General features: G+C 39.9%; 2 protein-coding genes across 2 annotated transcripts; both read left to right on the top strand.

Moving 5' to 3' along the window:
- The first annotated feature begins 314 nt into the window (after nucleotides 1-314).
- Nucleotides 315-14,469, top strand: LOC139949215 (uncharacterized). The gene is made up of 14 exons (XM_071947610.1): nucleotides 315-511; nucleotides 1,594-1,780; nucleotides 2,292-2,418; nucleotides 3,032-3,134; nucleotides 3,765-3,980; nucleotides 5,048-5,172; nucleotides 5,674-5,900; nucleotides 8,987-9,234; nucleotides 9,694-9,877; nucleotides 11,159-11,282; nucleotides 11,637-11,739; nucleotides 12,347-12,565; nucleotides 13,350-13,474; nucleotides 13,839-14,469. The coding sequence occupies exons 1-14, from the start codon at nucleotides 346-348 to the stop codon at nucleotides 14,349-14,351; spliced, it is 2,667 nt and encodes an 888-aa protein (XP_071803711.1). The 5' UTR covers nucleotides 315-345; the 3' UTR covers nucleotides 14,352-14,469.
- Nucleotides 14,363-17,380, top strand: LOC139949058 (uncharacterized). Its single transcript, XM_071947461.1, has one exon. It carries the CDS (start codon nucleotides 14,363-14,365, stop codon nucleotides 14,696-14,698), a length of 336 nt encoding a protein of 111 aa, XP_071803562.1. The 3' UTR covers nucleotides 14,699-17,380.
- Nucleotides 17,381-17,674: the final 294 nt, after the last annotated feature.

Below are 17,674 nucleotides of genomic sequence, written 5' to 3'. Positions count from 1 at the left end.
GTACAGTCCTAGTTGCGATAACGTAACCCTCCTCCCGACGGCCGCACAGGAGGAGGGTTACGTTATCGCAACTAGTACAGTCCTAGAACTCCGCCTAGATGTAATGTACTTCACGGGGGAGCCTTATTAGTTTCTAGAAGCATGTAATGGATGGAGATGAGGATCTTTCCACCATCAACAGTACAAACCTCATAGTTCTAAGTTCTAGGAGTACCCTTGTGATTTATTAATATGGTATTATTTAAAATCACAATGTAGTCCACTTATACTCTAGTTATTCAACCATACTCTCAATTTTTTTTCTATTTATCCAGATTTTGAGACGCTACAAATCCACAGTTGAAGATGGGTTGTGGTTGCCAGTCACGTTACTTTGACCGACCGGAAGCAGTAACACCAGAAGGTGTTCGTGTCGGAGCACACTCAAACCTTCCTGTTGATGCTGTGCCCTACACCGGACCAAGATATCAATACTGCCTCATTAATGTTGAAGCAAAACTCACAGGACATGGTTAGTATCACTCAGTCAACGTGCAGTTCAACCACGCACTCTCGAATTGCGCCAAGTTGTTACTGAATTAAGTACATGAAAAGTTTGACGTCTGAAATAGTTAGAGCGACAAGATGTGCGGAAGGTGGAAAGAGCGACTTTTGCAGTCGTTCTGAACGACTCTGGAGCGCCTTGGTTTTAGGCGTTGATCGTGTCATGAGTCAACCGAACCAAATGTAAATGTTATGCTAAGTTATGTTTCTGTCTGAAATCAAAATTTATTTGGTTTAGGCGCGACTCTGGAGCACCTGTCCGAAATGGGCGTAACAGAAATAATTTACATGCATGTAGGGGGCAAGTGGGTAGGCAAAGTTGTTGAGCGCCCTTGCCCCTAACCGATTCCAAATGTGATGGTAGAATGAGCTTTTGAAGTCCGAAATCAAAAGTCTTGGGCAGTAGAATTTTAATCTACATAATCTACACAGTAAAGTAGATACACACACGGTGTTACTGCAACTTGAATATTATACTAACATGGAGTGGCTCAGAGTGGAATGGGAGGAATATTATCGCAAGGTAAAATTTGGACTGTTCCATTTCACTCTGCTTTGCCTCATGAAATGGAACAGTCCAAATTTTACAGAGCGATAATATTCCTTCCATTGCATGAATAAAAGCCACTCAATATTTGTTTTACATAACTGACACATAGATCCTTGTAATTTTGATGTATTTTAAGAGTGTAACATTATGAAAAATCACACAAATTACTGGTTCGGACCGCGTAGCGGCAACAATGCACACATTTAATAGCAATTAGATCACAGCCTTTTGCACAGGTGCTCCTTTGTTTTAGCAGCAGCGCGCCGGCACTGTACTGCTCAAAACCATTGGGAACAAGAATGATCCTAACTGTTGAATGGGAAATGCTATTCCCCATGGGCGAATAGGGATGGGAGTAATAGTGAATGTCACATGAAGTAAGTTCCACCAATCAAATGACAAGGATCTGTACGTCAGTTATATAAACATTGATATCTCATCATAGGATGCAATGCCTCAAATCCCATGTAATATAACCAACATTTTACCATTCTTTCCAGCTACATTTTTATCAGCAGCTCTCATCACAACGAACATCGATAACTACTACCCGACCTTATGCCAGCCGTACGCAGATGGCTTCATCATGAAACAGTTCCAGGCCATACCGTATGTCCAGACCCAGGCTGCTCTCAGCTTCAGTTTAAAAGTGCCATATGAAGCAATGCTGTGTAAGCCTATTAACATGTAAGTTTTAAAGAAACAAAGTCGTAAGAACAAACTCTACCTGGCAAGTAGATTCACACGTGGCGTTATCACAAACCAAACATGTATTGATACCTCACTATTGATATGCCTCAAATCTCATTATGTAAGTTGTAATCAATCAATCAATCAATCTTGCACCATATCCCGCAGGACGTTGGTTCCACAAGTGTTCACTCTCCAAGCTGTAATAGGCAAGAATGCCTTCTTTCTTGCCTTCTTTCTTGCCTAATACAAGCTTGATACTTCAAGGAGGCAATGAAGGCGATTGCCTCCATGCCCCCTGGTCATTGCCTTGGTGCCCTTGAAATGCTGCAGTAGAAATTTTAAGTTTCCGCATAGGGTGCCCTTTACCAAGGAGAAAATGCCTTGATGCCCATGCCCTTACAATAATGAGACACACAGGCGTGTGGGCCTGCTCAAATTTGAGCCTTGTTTCAGCATTTTGTTGTTGTCAGCACACCCTGTTCTTGCTTTGTTGTGTATTTTTCAGGGCTCCTTCCCATGAGAGATGGCAGCTTAGGGTTGAGAAGAGCTTCCTGCAGACCCAACTTACCAACATCAATTACTTCACACATAGCCACACTACACAGTCCGACACATCTGATATTTTTCAAAAGGTATTTTGGCATGCTGAGCAAATAACACCTGTTTCATACAGGCCCGCTAGAGTTGCGCCGAACCAAATGTTTTGGTTTTAGACATGCAAATGTAACATAACACTTACATTGGCTCAGCTCATGACAAGATCAACGCCTGAAACCAAGCGCACTAGAGTAATTTTGAAGGCTGTAACAGTCGTTCTTTCGACTTCTAGCATCCCAGTCGACTGCAGTTGCTCCTTACTGTTTCAGACGTCAAACTTTTTATGTACTTAATTCAGAATTTAGCTTGGCCGGACTCTGGGGCCCCTGTTTGACTAGACTCAGTCAAGCTCTGGTGTTTCTGATCAGCAGAGTGTTGGTATGAATCCTGGTTGTGTCCTTTTAAAGCAAGACACTTAACCATTATTGCTGTGTCTTTCGAAAAGAGACGTCAAGCGGTTGTTCCTGTGTGTTGTGTAAATACCTCCCCCCCTCCCATAATGCCTATGCCCCTTCTTGCCCTCCCCAAATGAAAATTTCTGGTGGTGCCACAGCCCATTACAGTACCCCCCCCCCTCCCCTAACCTGCGCCCCCACCTCCTTATCAACAAACATTGAAAATTCTCTTAATTTCTCTATACTACAACAGATCAACAGTGTGGTTCAGCAAGGTGGACGTTTGATATGTATTGAAATCACCGGTCACCAGCGAGGACCCACCATAAGGCAGCAATACGCGGGGCATATGGGAGGTAAGTGTGTGAGCAAAAATCATATACTGAAACCATCTGTAAGACACAGTGATGAAAAAGCAGGTATATTATATAATAATAATAATAATAATAATAATAATAATAATAATAATAATAATAATAATAATAATAATAAAGAACTCTTAATAGAGCGCCGGTATCCGCCTCAGGAAGGCGCTCATGGCGCTTGAGGAGAGAAAGACAAATTAGGACTGAGGATTGTGTGAGTATGCTTGTTTGAACAGGTGAGATTTTAAGTTTGTCTTGAATGTTGTGATGGATGGAGATGATTTGACAGTTTGTGGGAGTTGGTTCCACGCCCGGGCTGATGCCACAGAAAATGACCTATTGCCCCAAAGAGTGGAAGTTCTGGGCTGATGGCATCATGAGCGCATTAGAACGCAGTCTGATGTGTGCATGAGGTATTCTGGAGCATTGTTGTGAATGATTTTGAAAATGATTAGGGCAAGTTCTCAGTGAGTAGGGCATCATATCATGACCAAAACAACTTGATCAACCAAAAATATCAAAACTCTTAAAAATCAGGTAATATTGAAGGGAATTTTACCGTTTGTTACACCTTGCATTATTTTTTAAAAAGCAGACTCAAATTTTATTTTCGTTCGACAGTCAAAGGCGTCGATCTCTTCTTCAACATGCCGCTCCACCAGAATCCAACGTTTTACACTTACCAAGCAGTCAGCGTACCAATTCAGTATCAAATAACTGGTTATGGTTCTGCAACCATCGAAGTGTTAACAGACTTCATGGCGCAGTTTGCTGCTTTCCTGCAGAAAGGCTGGAAGCTAGTTGAGATCAACTTTGACTCTTCTATGAGCATGCAGGGTGAGTGTTTTTGTTTTAATTTGACGAATGTTTTAGAGTTTTATTACTTTCAATGGAAATTTTCTTTTTTTTTTTTTTTTTAGTATCTACCCTTTTGTCTTTCTATGATTAAGTTTTTGCCTTTCTGTTTCGGACTATAATATACTCTTTCTCTGGTGTACTTAGAACCCCGTTTTACACTGGTATTTTAGATTAGTGTTTTTTTTTGTGTTTTAAAAAAGGACCAAGCATGCAGTGACAATAAAGTTTTATTAAGGGAATAAAAGGGCAGCGACGAGTTCTTACACGGCCGTTTAAAGCTGGCAGGGTCGAATCACCGTGTGATAAAGGCCTGAGCCGAGGGCCTTTAGTGCATGGCAATGACCCTGCAAGGTTTTAAACAAACGTTTAAGAACAAGTCACTACTCTTTTATTCCCATTTATAAATGCCCTTTTGTTAAAAAACATTAAAAAAAATACAATTACAGACACTTTGACAGTTGAAAATTTGAGGTTTGGAAATATTTTTTTCAAAAACTTTGTGAAGAGTCTGTTGCAAAAGGGTTGTGTGTACGCGTGCGCGCTTAGAAATAGATTTCGCGCATGCGCTTAGAAGCAGATTACGCGCTGTTACTAATGGCTATGAATTGCATTCCGTGTGAAAATCTTGCGTGCCTGACACTCAGAAGCCAGCCGGTTATAAACACTGGTCATTATCAACCGTTTAAACACCCCCATGTGACGCGCTCTCCACCGATAGGAGTAGAGAAACTGTCTGGGGTATTTATTGTATTGTATCTCACAAGGGGTTATAGTATTATGAGATTAGCAACTATGTTACAAGAGGTGAAAACAGTCCAAATACAAAAAAAAATGTTGTTGATGGCCTGACGTTTCGACCCTAGCAGAGATTTTCTCAAAGACTAAAAGCGTTGATACGTGTTTTTGTGAAATGCTGTATAAGAATTTGTTGTTATTATTATAAGCATTAAATGACTACACTACACAACACATAAACTGGTATAACAAAAAAACAATTTTATAACATTTTTAATATAACCTCCCCCCCCTCCTTCTTTTTAATACAGTTCAATTTTTACGAGCAAACTCAGCTATGAACTCCATCTGGTTCTTTGAGAAAGAAGTTTCCAAGATCAATTCTGAAGTACCGGAGTGGGAGGGAACGGTCGTCCATTATGAACACAAGATTGCGGTAAGTATGGGTAGTTACGAGGATCACCAAGTATTCGTTATGCATTCAGCGTGTTGTAGCCGAGCGCGGCGAGCGGATAAGAACACCAGACTCGAGCTCTGGTGTTTTTGTTCAGCAAAGTGCAGCCCCCGCCATGTGGCGGTTTGTAATGGCCGACCTACCTAGACTCCTGGCATGAGATAAAAAACAAACATTCCTTAGAAAAAAATGTTCACTGGGTGGGAGAAAAACATTAGCTGTATTGCGCAGCCAAGTTTTGCCTGTGCCCACTCCCGGAGTGAAATTACCAAAAGTGGAAAAAGCACAGAGGGTTTTTTCCAGTGGCGTTTGGGGTCTGCAGATCTCCAAGTGCCTGGTCCAATCTGGCCTGAGCATTGGCAGGAAATAGAGGACATACTCGGTGAGGAACCCTGGGGTCGGGAACTCCGTGGGTGCTAAGGTTTGAGTGGTGCGGGTGACTAAAAGTAGTGTATTAAGTTCATTTGGGGTTTTTTTCTTTAGAGAAAGTGTGGTGGCACCAGAGCAACAACCAACTGGGATCCAATCTTGATTGAAATGGGCCAGCAAGGCTGGGAGCTGGCTTGCCTGTTGGAGTCCCCAGAAATATATCGGACTGGATGCAGTACAGCTGGTATAAAAGTCATCATGTTCTTTCAGCGACCCATCATGCGTCCGGCTGGAGAGACATCAGGTTTCTCTGCAGCATCACCTCCATCATATTCCGAAGTGTCAGCTTTATAAAGGAACATTACACAATTGGTAGGAAAAAAACTTGTCTAAATACTCCCCAATGGCGATCGCTCTACAACGTGCACTCTGGAGAGAGCTTTTGTTAAATGTGGACTTTAGCAAGGACAATCCCGGTCAAGACAATCGCCAATGTCGACACACTGCTTACAGGTGCTATACAAAATGGCAACATTTGATCGTCCTGGAAAGGAGTGGGTCGAGTTATTTCCAGCTTTGTTTAAGGGCAACTTAACCAGATCCATAAAACCAATACACTAGATTCAGGATGGACAGATTTTCCATTTTCATTGCTTTTTAAAGGCAGTGGACACTATTGGTAATTACTCAAAATATTTATTATCATAAAACCTTTCTTGAATAATAGTGAGTAATTGGGAGAGGTTCATGGTATAAAACGTTGTGAGAAACAGCTCCCTCTGAAGTGACAGTGTTTTCGAGAAAGAAGTAATTTTCCACAAATTTGATTTTGAGACCTCAGATTTAGAATTTGAGGTCTCGAAATCAAGCATCTGAAAGCACACCTTCGTGTGACCATGGTGCGACAAGGGTGATTATTTTTCTTTCATTAGTCTCTTGCAACTTCGACGACTGATTGAGCTCAAATTGTCACAGGTTTGTTATTTTATGCATATGTGGGGATACACCAACTGTGAAGACTAGTAATGACAATTACCAATAGTGTCCAGTGTCTTTAAAAGCAATTGGTTAAGAGTATCGCCCCCGAATTCAAGCTCTGAAGGGAGTGTGGGTTCGGGAGTCATGACACTTGTGTCCTTAAACAAGACACGTAACCACTGCTTCGTCCTTCGAATGGTACCGTAAAGCTAGTTTTGATTTATACTTTTCCTAAATGTAAATAACTCCCTACCTTTGTAACTATCCAAAATAGGTATTCATTTTAAAATTCAAATTCATTCATTGAATAAAATGTTTTAATAAATTATTTGAGTTTCCTCTGAAATAGCACAATTCATGTGGTGCATCCTTGTAGTGTATTTCAATGTGATTGAACTACACATAAACAATCTCTGAAATATTTGAACAGGTGAATGTTGACATATTCATTTTGTGATGAAAGTTACTCACATGTTTGAAAGCCTGTTTTTATTTAATGTGACTGTGATACAAATTTTGATGTCACAGCTCCATTTTTGCTGGGAATATTTTGCAGGAGTGGAGCTCAAGTCAACTCTTCCAATTGTTGCGAATATGTGACGTCAAAATTTGTATCACAGGAAGTATGAATGGATGTCTCCTAAATGAGTTGGAGTAATGCGTTTTCCAATTCTAGTATTTTTTTTGGTACAACAGCATAGTCTGCTAATTGCAACATTGATGATAGGTTATAGTTTCTGCACATTATTATAAATGTCTTTATTAATTATTATTATAGTTTCCTTATGGTATTTAGCTTGCGATATTTATGGAAAATAACTAAGTTTATGGATGACTCTCCTAGAGTAATGCATGTTCTAGTTTTTCTTATATTTAATGGCGTTTGTGTGTGTAGTTAAATTGCAGCATTGATAATAGGCTGTAGTTTACAGAGTTTTGTCTTTACTTCTTGCATATTACATTGTACCTTGTCAACCTTTGAAAAATGAAATTTTATTTCTAATATCAAGTTTTTCCACATATTTTATGAACTACTGCATGCTTAGAAATACTTGCGAATAATTATATGATTGGTACTTTTCTCACAATGTTTTTTACTATCAACAGCTCCCAATTACTTGTTTTCAAAATAAGGTTTTATGCTGATAATATTTTTGAGTAATTATCAATAGTGTCCACTGCCCTTAAATGTTAAAGGAACACGTTGCCTTGGATCGGACGAGTTGGTCAAAACAAACGCGTTTGTAACCGTTTTTTATAAAATGCATATGGTTGGAAAGATGTTTTAAAAGTAGAATACAATGATCCACACAAGTTTGCCTCGAAATTGCGTGGTTTTCCTTCTACTGTGCGAACTAACATGGTCGGCCATTTATGGGAGTCAAAATTTTGACCCCCATAAATGGCCGACGTGTTAGTCGACAAGGTTAAAGGAAAACCACGCAATTTCGAGGCATGTTTGTGTGGATCATTGTATTCTACTTTTACAACATCTTTCTACCCATATGCATTTTATAAAAAACGGTTACAAACGCTTTTTAAAGACCAACTCGACCGATCCAAGGCAACGTGTTCCTTTAATGCGGCTCATGTTTTTTATGTAATCATGTGTACATAGTCATGATAAAGCTATAATTACAACTCATTATTTTTTCTCTAAATAAAACTTGATACCATGCTTTATAACTAAGGCGAATTTGTTTTCTTTGCTTTGTTGATCATTTATTAATGAATACAGTGTGTATTGTATTTTTCTTATTAATTTTGGAAGACGGGAAAATTTACAGGAGTTGTTTAGGTGGTCCCTGCCCTGTTGCTTCCCATGTTGTACATGTACTCTAAACTAACTGGGTTTGGTCCCTGGGAATTTCAGGGCCTCTGACTGGCACTTTGGAGTACAAAATAGGGAGACGCTAGCCAAGTATAGCTCTGTTGGTAGAGCACCGGCACGTTTCTGGAGGCTTTAAATTCCACTCGAGTTAATTATTTTTGTTCAGCCCCCTGGTCAAAAATGCCTTTTTGTTTTAGTTGTTATGCAAGAGTGAAGTGTAGGGGATAAAATGGTATATTTATTTTTTATTTTCATAAAAGTCTTAATCTGAATAATCATAGTCATCAAATCATCCAAATGGGAACACCACAAACTGTGAGGGATTTACAATAGTTTTTTCTCCAACTGAAGTGTACACACCATAGAGCTATTATAGCTCTATGGCACACACACAAATATAAATAAAGCAGCAGACGATACAATTATTTTGTTGTTTTAGCCCCCTCTATCGGCAGTTTTCGTTTTGCCTTACAGCCAGACGCCGCTAAAAGGTAACTGGTAGTCGCGACCTCTTTGACCTCAGTATCATTGATAAGAAGGTTACGAGGAGTGGTTACCTTTTAGCTGCACAATGTCGAGAAAAGAGTTTTGTCAGTGTCAGAAGTAATGTCAGAAATAAAACGATGGTACAATTCTTTCTAGATCGAGATTAACGGTAACCAAATCAACCTTTTTTAATCAACCTGGGGGCACCTGTTTTAACATGGGTAACCAACAGTCTCAACAATATGGACAAGCAGGAGGAATAACCCAGCAAGGGGTTCGAGTTGGAGCCCATTCGAACATCCCAAATGACGCAGTGCCATATCAAGGGCCTCGACATCAGTACTACTTCATCAATGTCGAAGCAACGCTGTCTACACAAGGTCAGTTTAGTATTTATGGAGTCAGAAAAGCCAGAGTCAGTGTGGCTGTAGTTTAGGGAACGGCAGCTAGCTCTGGTATGATATAATTATTACAAAGGAGCTTTAATTTTTACTAAACCAAAAAGCCGACAAACAACCCGGAACTAACCTTTATGCACCCACACCTGGTGTCCCTGTGAGTGTGACCTTTTGTTGACCTAAAAATACTCCGCGTCCCAGTGATTTGGGATTTAAAAGCCAGACACAGATCTGCAGAAGTTCACAGATTTACAAATAACTTGCAGGGTTTACAGAAGGTAACAGTGAAAGACTTCTCTTGAAATATTAATTATTCCATGAAATGCTTTATAAGTTGTTAGTAAATCTGTGAACTTTTATTTTGTTGCTGTACCAAAAGTTCCCAATGGCTTTAAAAGCAGTTTACAACAGCTAATCATATTTTTCTCAATTTTTTTCCAGCGTCATTTTTATCGGCAGCAATCATCTCTACGAATATCGATGCCTACTACCCCATCATATGCCAACCTTACGCGGATGGCTTTATCCTTAAACAGTTCCAGTCAATTCCTGGGGTGCAACGACAGAAAGGGTTTGGCTTTAGTATGGCCATGCCATTCCAGGCTATCTTGTGTAAGCCACTCACGTAAGTAGAAAGTTGTAATATATATTTGGTTTGCGGTAACACCATGTGTGTATCTACTTGCCAGGTAGAGTTTGTTCTTAGAGAACTATCTTGCTATATTCTACTGCCGCGGAGTAGATAATCGGAGGTTCGGGAGACTTCTCAGTTCTGAAAAGAACTGTCCTGCTTTTTAACTGCTACCAGAGCGGATGGTATAGAAAATAGACTGGACTACTACTTTAGCTTATATGATCGTAATTAACTGTACTGCTGCGGAGTCAGTTCTGAATTGATCTCAACGTTTTGACTAGCTTGCTCTAGACATCGTCAGGAGACTGAAAGTTGTAATGTTCAATTCTTAAAGAGTTTTCTTACATTTTTGGCAACAACTTTTGCACCTTTATTCTCAGTAGTCCTAGGTCAAGTGTAGATATATTGTACTTTCTTTTGTATTTGTATATTACATTTTGCTTTTATGGCGCCATGAGAGGCCACTAAGACTATTATTATGAAAGTGAAAACAAACATTATAGTGTCACGGCTCCTGAAAAAAAGGAAGCAGGAGGAGCTTTTGATTTTAATTCTACCAAAACATATCCAGAAATAGGAATTAAATTGTATTAACCCTCTATTAGAGACAATAGCGGCCACAAGCAGCTTATACCAAAACACCCATAGCTGGCTGCAAATGGCCGCACAGTTTGACCTACTTCCATTCCTTTAAAAAAGGTCAAATAAAGGTCTTTTCCAGATAGAAATTTTCCAATGTAATACGTTAACACAGTATCCCAATTTCTAAACACAAAATGAATTTTCCTGTTTCAAGTTATTTCTGTTGAAATATTTACTGACCAAATTTGATAAAAGGAACACGTTGCCTTGGATCAGTCGAGTTGGTCTTTGAAAAGCGTTTGTAACCGCTTGTTATAAAATGCATAATGATTAGAAAGGTATTTTAAAAGTAAAAGTCGAAATTGCGTGGTTTTCCTTTGACCTCGTCGACTAACACTGTCGGCCATTTATGGGAGTCAAATTTTTGACTTCCATAAATGGCCGACTGTGTTAGTTAGCAAGGTAAAAGGAAAACCAAGCAATTTCAAATGCACAACATTAGCAAAATGAGTGCTTTATACACAAATGAATAGTCGTGAAGGAATAAATTTACTTGTTAGCAAAATGATAATGTTGTAACAATCCAAATAAATTTAATAATGTGTAATATGTAAATGTAATATTTTCTTTCATTTGTAAATACAAATTTAATTATGATTTTATAACTTTTCTTTGTTGTGTATTCTTCAGGGCTCCTTCCCATGAGAGATGGCAGCTTAGGGTTGAGAAGAGCTTCCTACAAACCCAACAAGTTCTTCAGTTTTTCACGTCCAGCTCAACTTCAGTTGCCGACACTTCTGACATTTTTCAGAAGGTATGTTTGAGAGTTCCCTCTTGATGCCAGTTTTGTTTTTCTTTGCAATAAACTTTTGTTTTAAAGGTGCTGGACACCTTTGGTAAAGGGTATTCTCACTTGGTGTTTCCCAACAATATGTATAAAATAACAAATCTGTGAAAATTTGGACTCAATTGGTCAAGTTGCAAGAGAATTATGAAAGCAAAAACGCCCTTGTTGCACAATTTTCTGGCTTTCAGATGCAAAGGCTTCAGATCTGAAGTGTTAATATTTACACTCTACTTGCTTGCGGAGAATGGTTGTTGTACCAGCAAGTTTACAGTCACTATTTACCATAACAAAACCACTATCTTGAATTTTATATTTTTGTAGATAAACAGTGTGACAGCTCAGGGAGGGCGTTTGATATGTATTGAAATTACTGGTCACCAGCAAGGGCCCAGCTTTGGACAGTCATTCTCAGGATACCAGGGACGTAAGTGTGTAGGCCAACATGCAGAGTAACTGCAATTTATCAATTTTTGTTTTTAATTCCTGGATATGAGTGAAGGAAGCTTGCATACTTTGACCATAACTCTTTAAAACCCTTAAAGACACTGGACACTATTGGTAATTGTCAAAGACCAGTCTTCTCACTTGATGTATCTCAACATATGCATAAAATAACAAACCTGTGAATATTTGAGCTCAATTGGTCGTCGAATTTGCGAGATAATAATGAAAGAAAAAATACCCTTGTCACATGAAGTTGTGTGCTTTCAGATGCTTGATTTCGAGACCTCAAATTCTAATTCTGAGGTCTCGAAATCAAATTCATAGAAAATTACTTCTTTCTTGAAAACTACGTTTCTTCAGAGGGAGCCGTTTCTCTCGATGTTTTATACTATCAACAGCTCCCCATTACTCGTTACCAAGTATGGTTTTATGCTAATAATTATTTTGAGTAATTACCAGTGGTGAGTGCTTGTTATGTTAAGTCATGGCACATTTCGACCATTTCACTGACGAGTGTCCAGTGGCTTTTAAAGGGTTTGTAAAAGAAACTGGTAAAAAAAACATTTCAATATCTATTTTGTCAACAGTGAAAGGCGTTGACCTCTTCTTTAACATGCCTCTACATCCCAATCCTACCATCTATGTGTACCAAGCGGTCAGCGTGCCAATTCAGTTCCAGGTAATGGGAGGATTTGGTACAGCTCGTATCAGGGTCTTGACCGACTTCATGGGACAGTTTGCCGCTTACCTGCAAAAAGGCTGGAAGCTTGTTGAGGTCAATTTTGACACGTCTCAGACCACACAGGGTGAGTGTTGTAATAGCCATTTTTAGGTATAGTGGACACAATACTATGACACGATTAAGATTTGGGTAACTTTGTTTGTATACACATAAACCAAACAGTGCACTCATGTAGTGTCCACCATACCTGACAAGTCCAGTTGTGCTGTGTTTTCATGAACTACAAGTTACTACAAAATAAAGGGTTCGAAGATGGTCGCCCCCGTTCACGAGTTTACAGTTGAATGGTGAGTTCGTTCCATGATCATATTAACTTGTTTGAAGGACCCTAAACATAATAGTGAGCTTTCTTCAAGGTGAGGGAATCTACTTAGCACCAAGTTCTCTTAATTTCTTGGTTAACATACAAATGTTGATTTCTTTAAGTGCTACGATTAAAACATTAACTTCCGAGGTGACCCTTTTCACCTAGGAGAAAATGCTTCGGTGCCGTTTCAAAAACAAAGCATACAGGGCCAAATTTCATAAAGCCTGTAAGCACAAAAAAAACTTGCCGAGCACGGAATAGAATTTCTTGGCAGATCCATTAACTAGTTGTTGCAGAAATTCTGCAAGAATACTCGATAATCGTCCCTTCCCATTTGGCAGAAACAAGTTACCAGCCAAAATTAGGTTTGCATTGTTGTGGCTGGTGCCAGAGTTAATTTTTGCTTAGCAAAGCAATTTGTCTAGCAGTATTTTCTGCTAAACAGCTTCATGAAATTAGGCCTAGCCCTGTGGCAGTGATAAGAACTGATAAGAACAACATACTTTGCAACTATCAACTTGTTCCTTTACATGTCATACAGCTGGATTTTTCCAGGCTCGCTCAAGTATGAACTCCATCTGGTTCTTTGAGAAAGAAGCGTCTAAGATCAACAGTCAAGTACCAGAATGGGAAGGGACGATCGTCGAGTATGAGCATAAAGTGTCGGTAAGTAGCTTAGTTACAATGTCAATCATTTTTGGCTGCTTATACGTTAAGTTTTTCTACAACTTCAAGAAACTTTTCTGAGTATCTGTTTTTTATCTTTCTGCAACAACTAGTTAATGGATCTGCCTACCGCCAAATTCTGCGCTTACGATCACCATTTTCCGCTTGCCGGCAAGCCCAAAATTTCTGCGTTAGTTGGTAAGTGCAGGATGCCTGGTAATAGTGCTTGGAGTATGCACGTGCTCAGCCAAAATCCTCCTGCCTCCCAGCGTCAGTATGTCCCCTCTTAAAAATGTTAATAATTGTGAACTGTTCTTTAGTGTTTTCTTAAAATAATCAAGAAATGTTTCTTCTTAATTTGTAGGCATCATTTGGCGGTACCAGAGCCAAGACTAATTGGGATCCGATTATGATTGACATGGGCCAGCGAGGGTGGGAAATAGCTTGCCTTGTTGAGTCACCAGAAGTCTACCAGACAGGATTCACTACATCTGGCATGAAGGTCTTGATGTTCTTCCAGCGCCGCATCATACGCCCTGCTGGGGCTGGGGGTTTTGTTGTGCCACAGGGTGGTCATGTACCCCAGCCCAGTGGGTACCCTCAACCCACTGGCGGGTATCCTCAACCTACTGGCGTACACCCTCCACCCGCTAGTGGTTACCCTCAACCCACTCAACCCACTAGTGGTTACCCTCAACCCACTAGTGGGTACCCTCAACCCACTAGCGGGTACCCTCAACCCACTAGTGGTTACCCTCAACCTACTAGCGGGTACCCTCAACCCACTAGCGGGTATCCTCAACCCGCTGGAGGTCCACCTCCACCATACCCTGGTTATCCTCAGGCACCACAAGGTGTGCCTGCTCCCAAGAAGTAAACCTTTGGGTCATGTTCCCTGTACACCCTCCACCCACTAGTGGTTACCCTCAACCCACTCAACCCACTAGTGGTTACCCTCAACCCACTAGCGGGTACCCTCAACCCACTAGCGGGTACCCTCAACCCACTAGCGGGTACCCTCAACCCACTAGCGGGTACCCTCAACCCACTAGCGGGTACCCTCAACCCACTAGCGGGTACACTCAACCCACTAGCGGGTACACTCAACCCACTAGCGGGTACACTCAACCCACTAACGGGTATCCTCAACCCGCTGGAGGTCCACCTCCATCATACCCTGGTTATCCTCAGGCACCACAAGGTGTGCCTGCTCCCAAGAAGTAAACCTTTGGGTCATATTCCCTGTACACCCTCCACCCACTAGTGGTTACCCTCAACCCACTCAACCCACTAGTGGTTACCCTCAACCCACTAGGGGGTACCCTCAACCCACTAGCGGGTACCCTCAACCCACTAGCGGGTACCCTCAACCCACTAGCGGGTACCCTCAACCCACTAGCGGGTACACTCAACCCACTAGCGGGTATCCTCAACCCGCTGGAGGTCCACCTCCATCATACCCTGGTTATCCTCAGGCACCACAAGGTGTGTATGCGCCCAAGAAGTAAACCTTTGGGTCATGTTCCCTGTACACCCTCCACCCACGAGTGGGTATCCACAACCCACTGGCATACCCCCTCCACCCACTAGTGAGTATCCACCACCCGCTGGTGCCTACCCTCCACCCACTAGCGGGTACCCTCAACCCCCTGCAGGCACTGGAGTTCCACCTCCATCGTACGCTGGTTATTCTCATCAGGCACTACAGAGTGTGCCTGCACCCAAGAAGTAAACCTTTTGGTCATTTTCCCTGTTCGCAAAAATACAAATGCTCATTCTACACTAAGGTGGCCTGACCATTATCTTATTTGAATCTCAGGAATTCTTAAGAAGATTTTAGAAGGGGCAAGGTTACTCTTCTGTTTTTAGGAGAAAGAGTGTGTTAAAGTAGGAACATTTAATTCGGTAACACTGACTTGAGTGGAAGAAAAACATAATGGCTAATTTATTGACTGAAACAAGTTTTCATTTGTTAAATATTTTTTTATATACTTTTCTTAATGGTATTACTGAAATGTAACCAGATGCTGTTAAAGTTGTCAAAGCCAAAAAATATCAAACAAATCATTAAGTGACTTATGGGCTCCAAGAAAAACTAAATTCCTGATCCATTGACTGAAACAAGTTGTCATTTGTTCTTAATTTGAAATTTTGTTTTTATACTTTCTTAACAGTAATACTGAAATGTAGGCAAAGGGAGTTAAAGTTGTCAGAGCAAAAATTATCCATCAAATCATTGTGTGACTTTGACTACTGTGGCTATAATAATGGCTTCAGAAGGACTGTAAGAAGATGTCTCATCTTGCCATATAGCTGAGGCTGAGTGACTTATGGCTGTGGCTTATGGCATAAGCAGTGATGTTGATGTTGGTAAAACAGTAATCATACCATTGCCACAGCCATTATAGTTATTTCATTTATCCAGCTGCAAAAATACCTGCCCAACTTATGGGCATTTAGTTTGAGATTATATTATTAAAGCTTAGGTACCAAAGAAATATGTAATATACGTCGAAAGGTAAACTAACAAAAAAGTTATAAAATGGAGGTATAATGATCCACACAAGTATCACTCGAAATTGCGTGGTTTTCCTTCTACCTCGTTGACAAAACACGGTCGGCCATTTATGCATAAATGTGTTAGTTCGCAAAGTAAAAGGAAACCACACAATTTCGAGGCAAATGTGTGTGGATCATTGTAATCTACTTTTAAAACATCTTTCTAACCATATGCATTTTATAACAAACGCTTTTCAAAGACCAACTTAAACGATCCAAGGCAACGTGTTCTTTAAATATGGCCGAGTATACTTTTGGTAATTGTCAAAGACCAGTATTCTCCCAGAGTTGGCAACAAGTTATTTTTTGCTATTCCAAGTCAAGTCAAGTCAAAATTGTTGCGGAAAGTTACTCAAAAGTCAATTGTCACAAGTCAAATAAGTAGCGATTCTAGTTTCGACTCGAGTCACTGACATGACTCAAGTTAACAACTCTGATCATCACTTTGTGTATTCCAACAGTGCATAAAAATGACTAACCCTTATGGTACCCAAGCCTACATCCGTATGGACTGTAAAAGGGGGTAACCCTGTTTCAGCCCAAGGAGTAGGTGGCAACGACCTCTGGACAAAAACCAAATTGTAGCCCACACCCTTGAAGTGGCCTTCAGGCCTTGTGTGTCTGGCGACTTGCAAAAAAAAATGAAATTAAATAAATTGAAAATTGTGTGTAATGATATGGCCTGAAATTTCATCTTTGAGACGGAAAGGCCAATTTCATTTGTCTTAAAGTCTTAAGGGATCTTCTGAAGTGGCACCAAGATCTTGGCAACATATCAGTTTCTCTGTGGTCCCTTGTAATTTCAGGTATAGGATGTGGGTTCAAGGGGTCGACAGTCTGTAAATAGTGACGAAATTTAACGCCCAATTTTATTTTGCAAATTCTTGAGAAAAATCTTAAAATGTAAAGGAAGTTTTAAAGCGGCACAAATACCTTGGCAACAGGTCTCTGTGGCCCTTATAATTTCATATCTGTAAAAAAGTTGACTAAATCAAGGCAAAAGATACTTGAGCGGGCAAATTTTAAGTAAATAATTATTTTTACCGAAGTGTACAGTACATGTGAAATAATACTAGTCACTACATAATTTATCTGACTTATATTTTCGATATTTTTCAACTTGTACAGTTTGTGTGTGTATTCTATATAACAAACTTAGGTTTGGGTATAGTCCTATACTTATTAACTTTAAAAGTATTAACATTATCCTAAAGGTTTTTCTACAGTTGAGATAATGGTGATGGACATTAATTTAAAGTATGTCTTTAAATAAATTATTTAGAAATAACTAACATTATTGTAACATCAAGCATAACAATGTTTGTTTTCATATCACTTGATTACAATTTTAGCCCATTTTCATTTAAAATTCTATTTTGACAATAAAAACAAAAAAAAACTATACAACTCATGTATGTGTCATAACTTCATTCAGTTAATTACTAGATCAAAAGTAGTGTTTTGAATTGTCTTCAATACTTTTCTTTCAATTTTTTCCTACAAAAAAAAGCAGACGATACCAATAAATGGTTGTAGCCCCCTCTATCGACAAATTTGTCTTTAGCGTTTGACTGGTTCCCTGTGTAAACTGTACACAAAGTAATACCACCCGTCTTGGACACCAGTGCATTTAGAAGTCTA

This window comes from Asterias amurensis, chromosome 16 (assembly GCF_032118995.1).
Source record: "Asterias amurensis chromosome 16, ASM3211899v1".
NCBI lineage: Eukaryota > Metazoa > Echinodermata > Asteroidea > Forcipulatida > Asteriidae > Asterias > Asterias amurensis.
The sequence above is the reverse complement of the archived record's forward strand: the minus strand, read 5'-3'. Positions and strand labels throughout refer to the sequence as shown.

What these genes read in the sequence shown, in the direction of transcription:
- LOC139949215 (XM_071947610.1), top strand. Translation starts at nt 346, where the DNA reads ATGGGTTGTGGTTGCCAGTCACGTTACTTTGACCGACCGGAAGCAGTA. An exon ending in AGCAAAACTCACAGGACATG is followed by an intron (nt 512 to 1,593) that starts GTTAGTATCACT and finishes CATTCTTTCCAG; the next exon opens with CTACATTTTTATCAGCAGCT. An exon ending in ATTATGAACACAAGATTGCG is followed by an intron (nt 5,173 to 5,673) that starts GTAAGTATGGGT and finishes TTTTTTCTTTAG; the next exon opens with AGAAAGTGTGGTGGCACCAG.
- LOC139949058 (XM_071947461.1), top strand. Translation starts at nt 14,363, where the DNA reads ATGTTCCCTGTACACCCTCCACCCACTAGTGGTTACCCTCAACCCACT.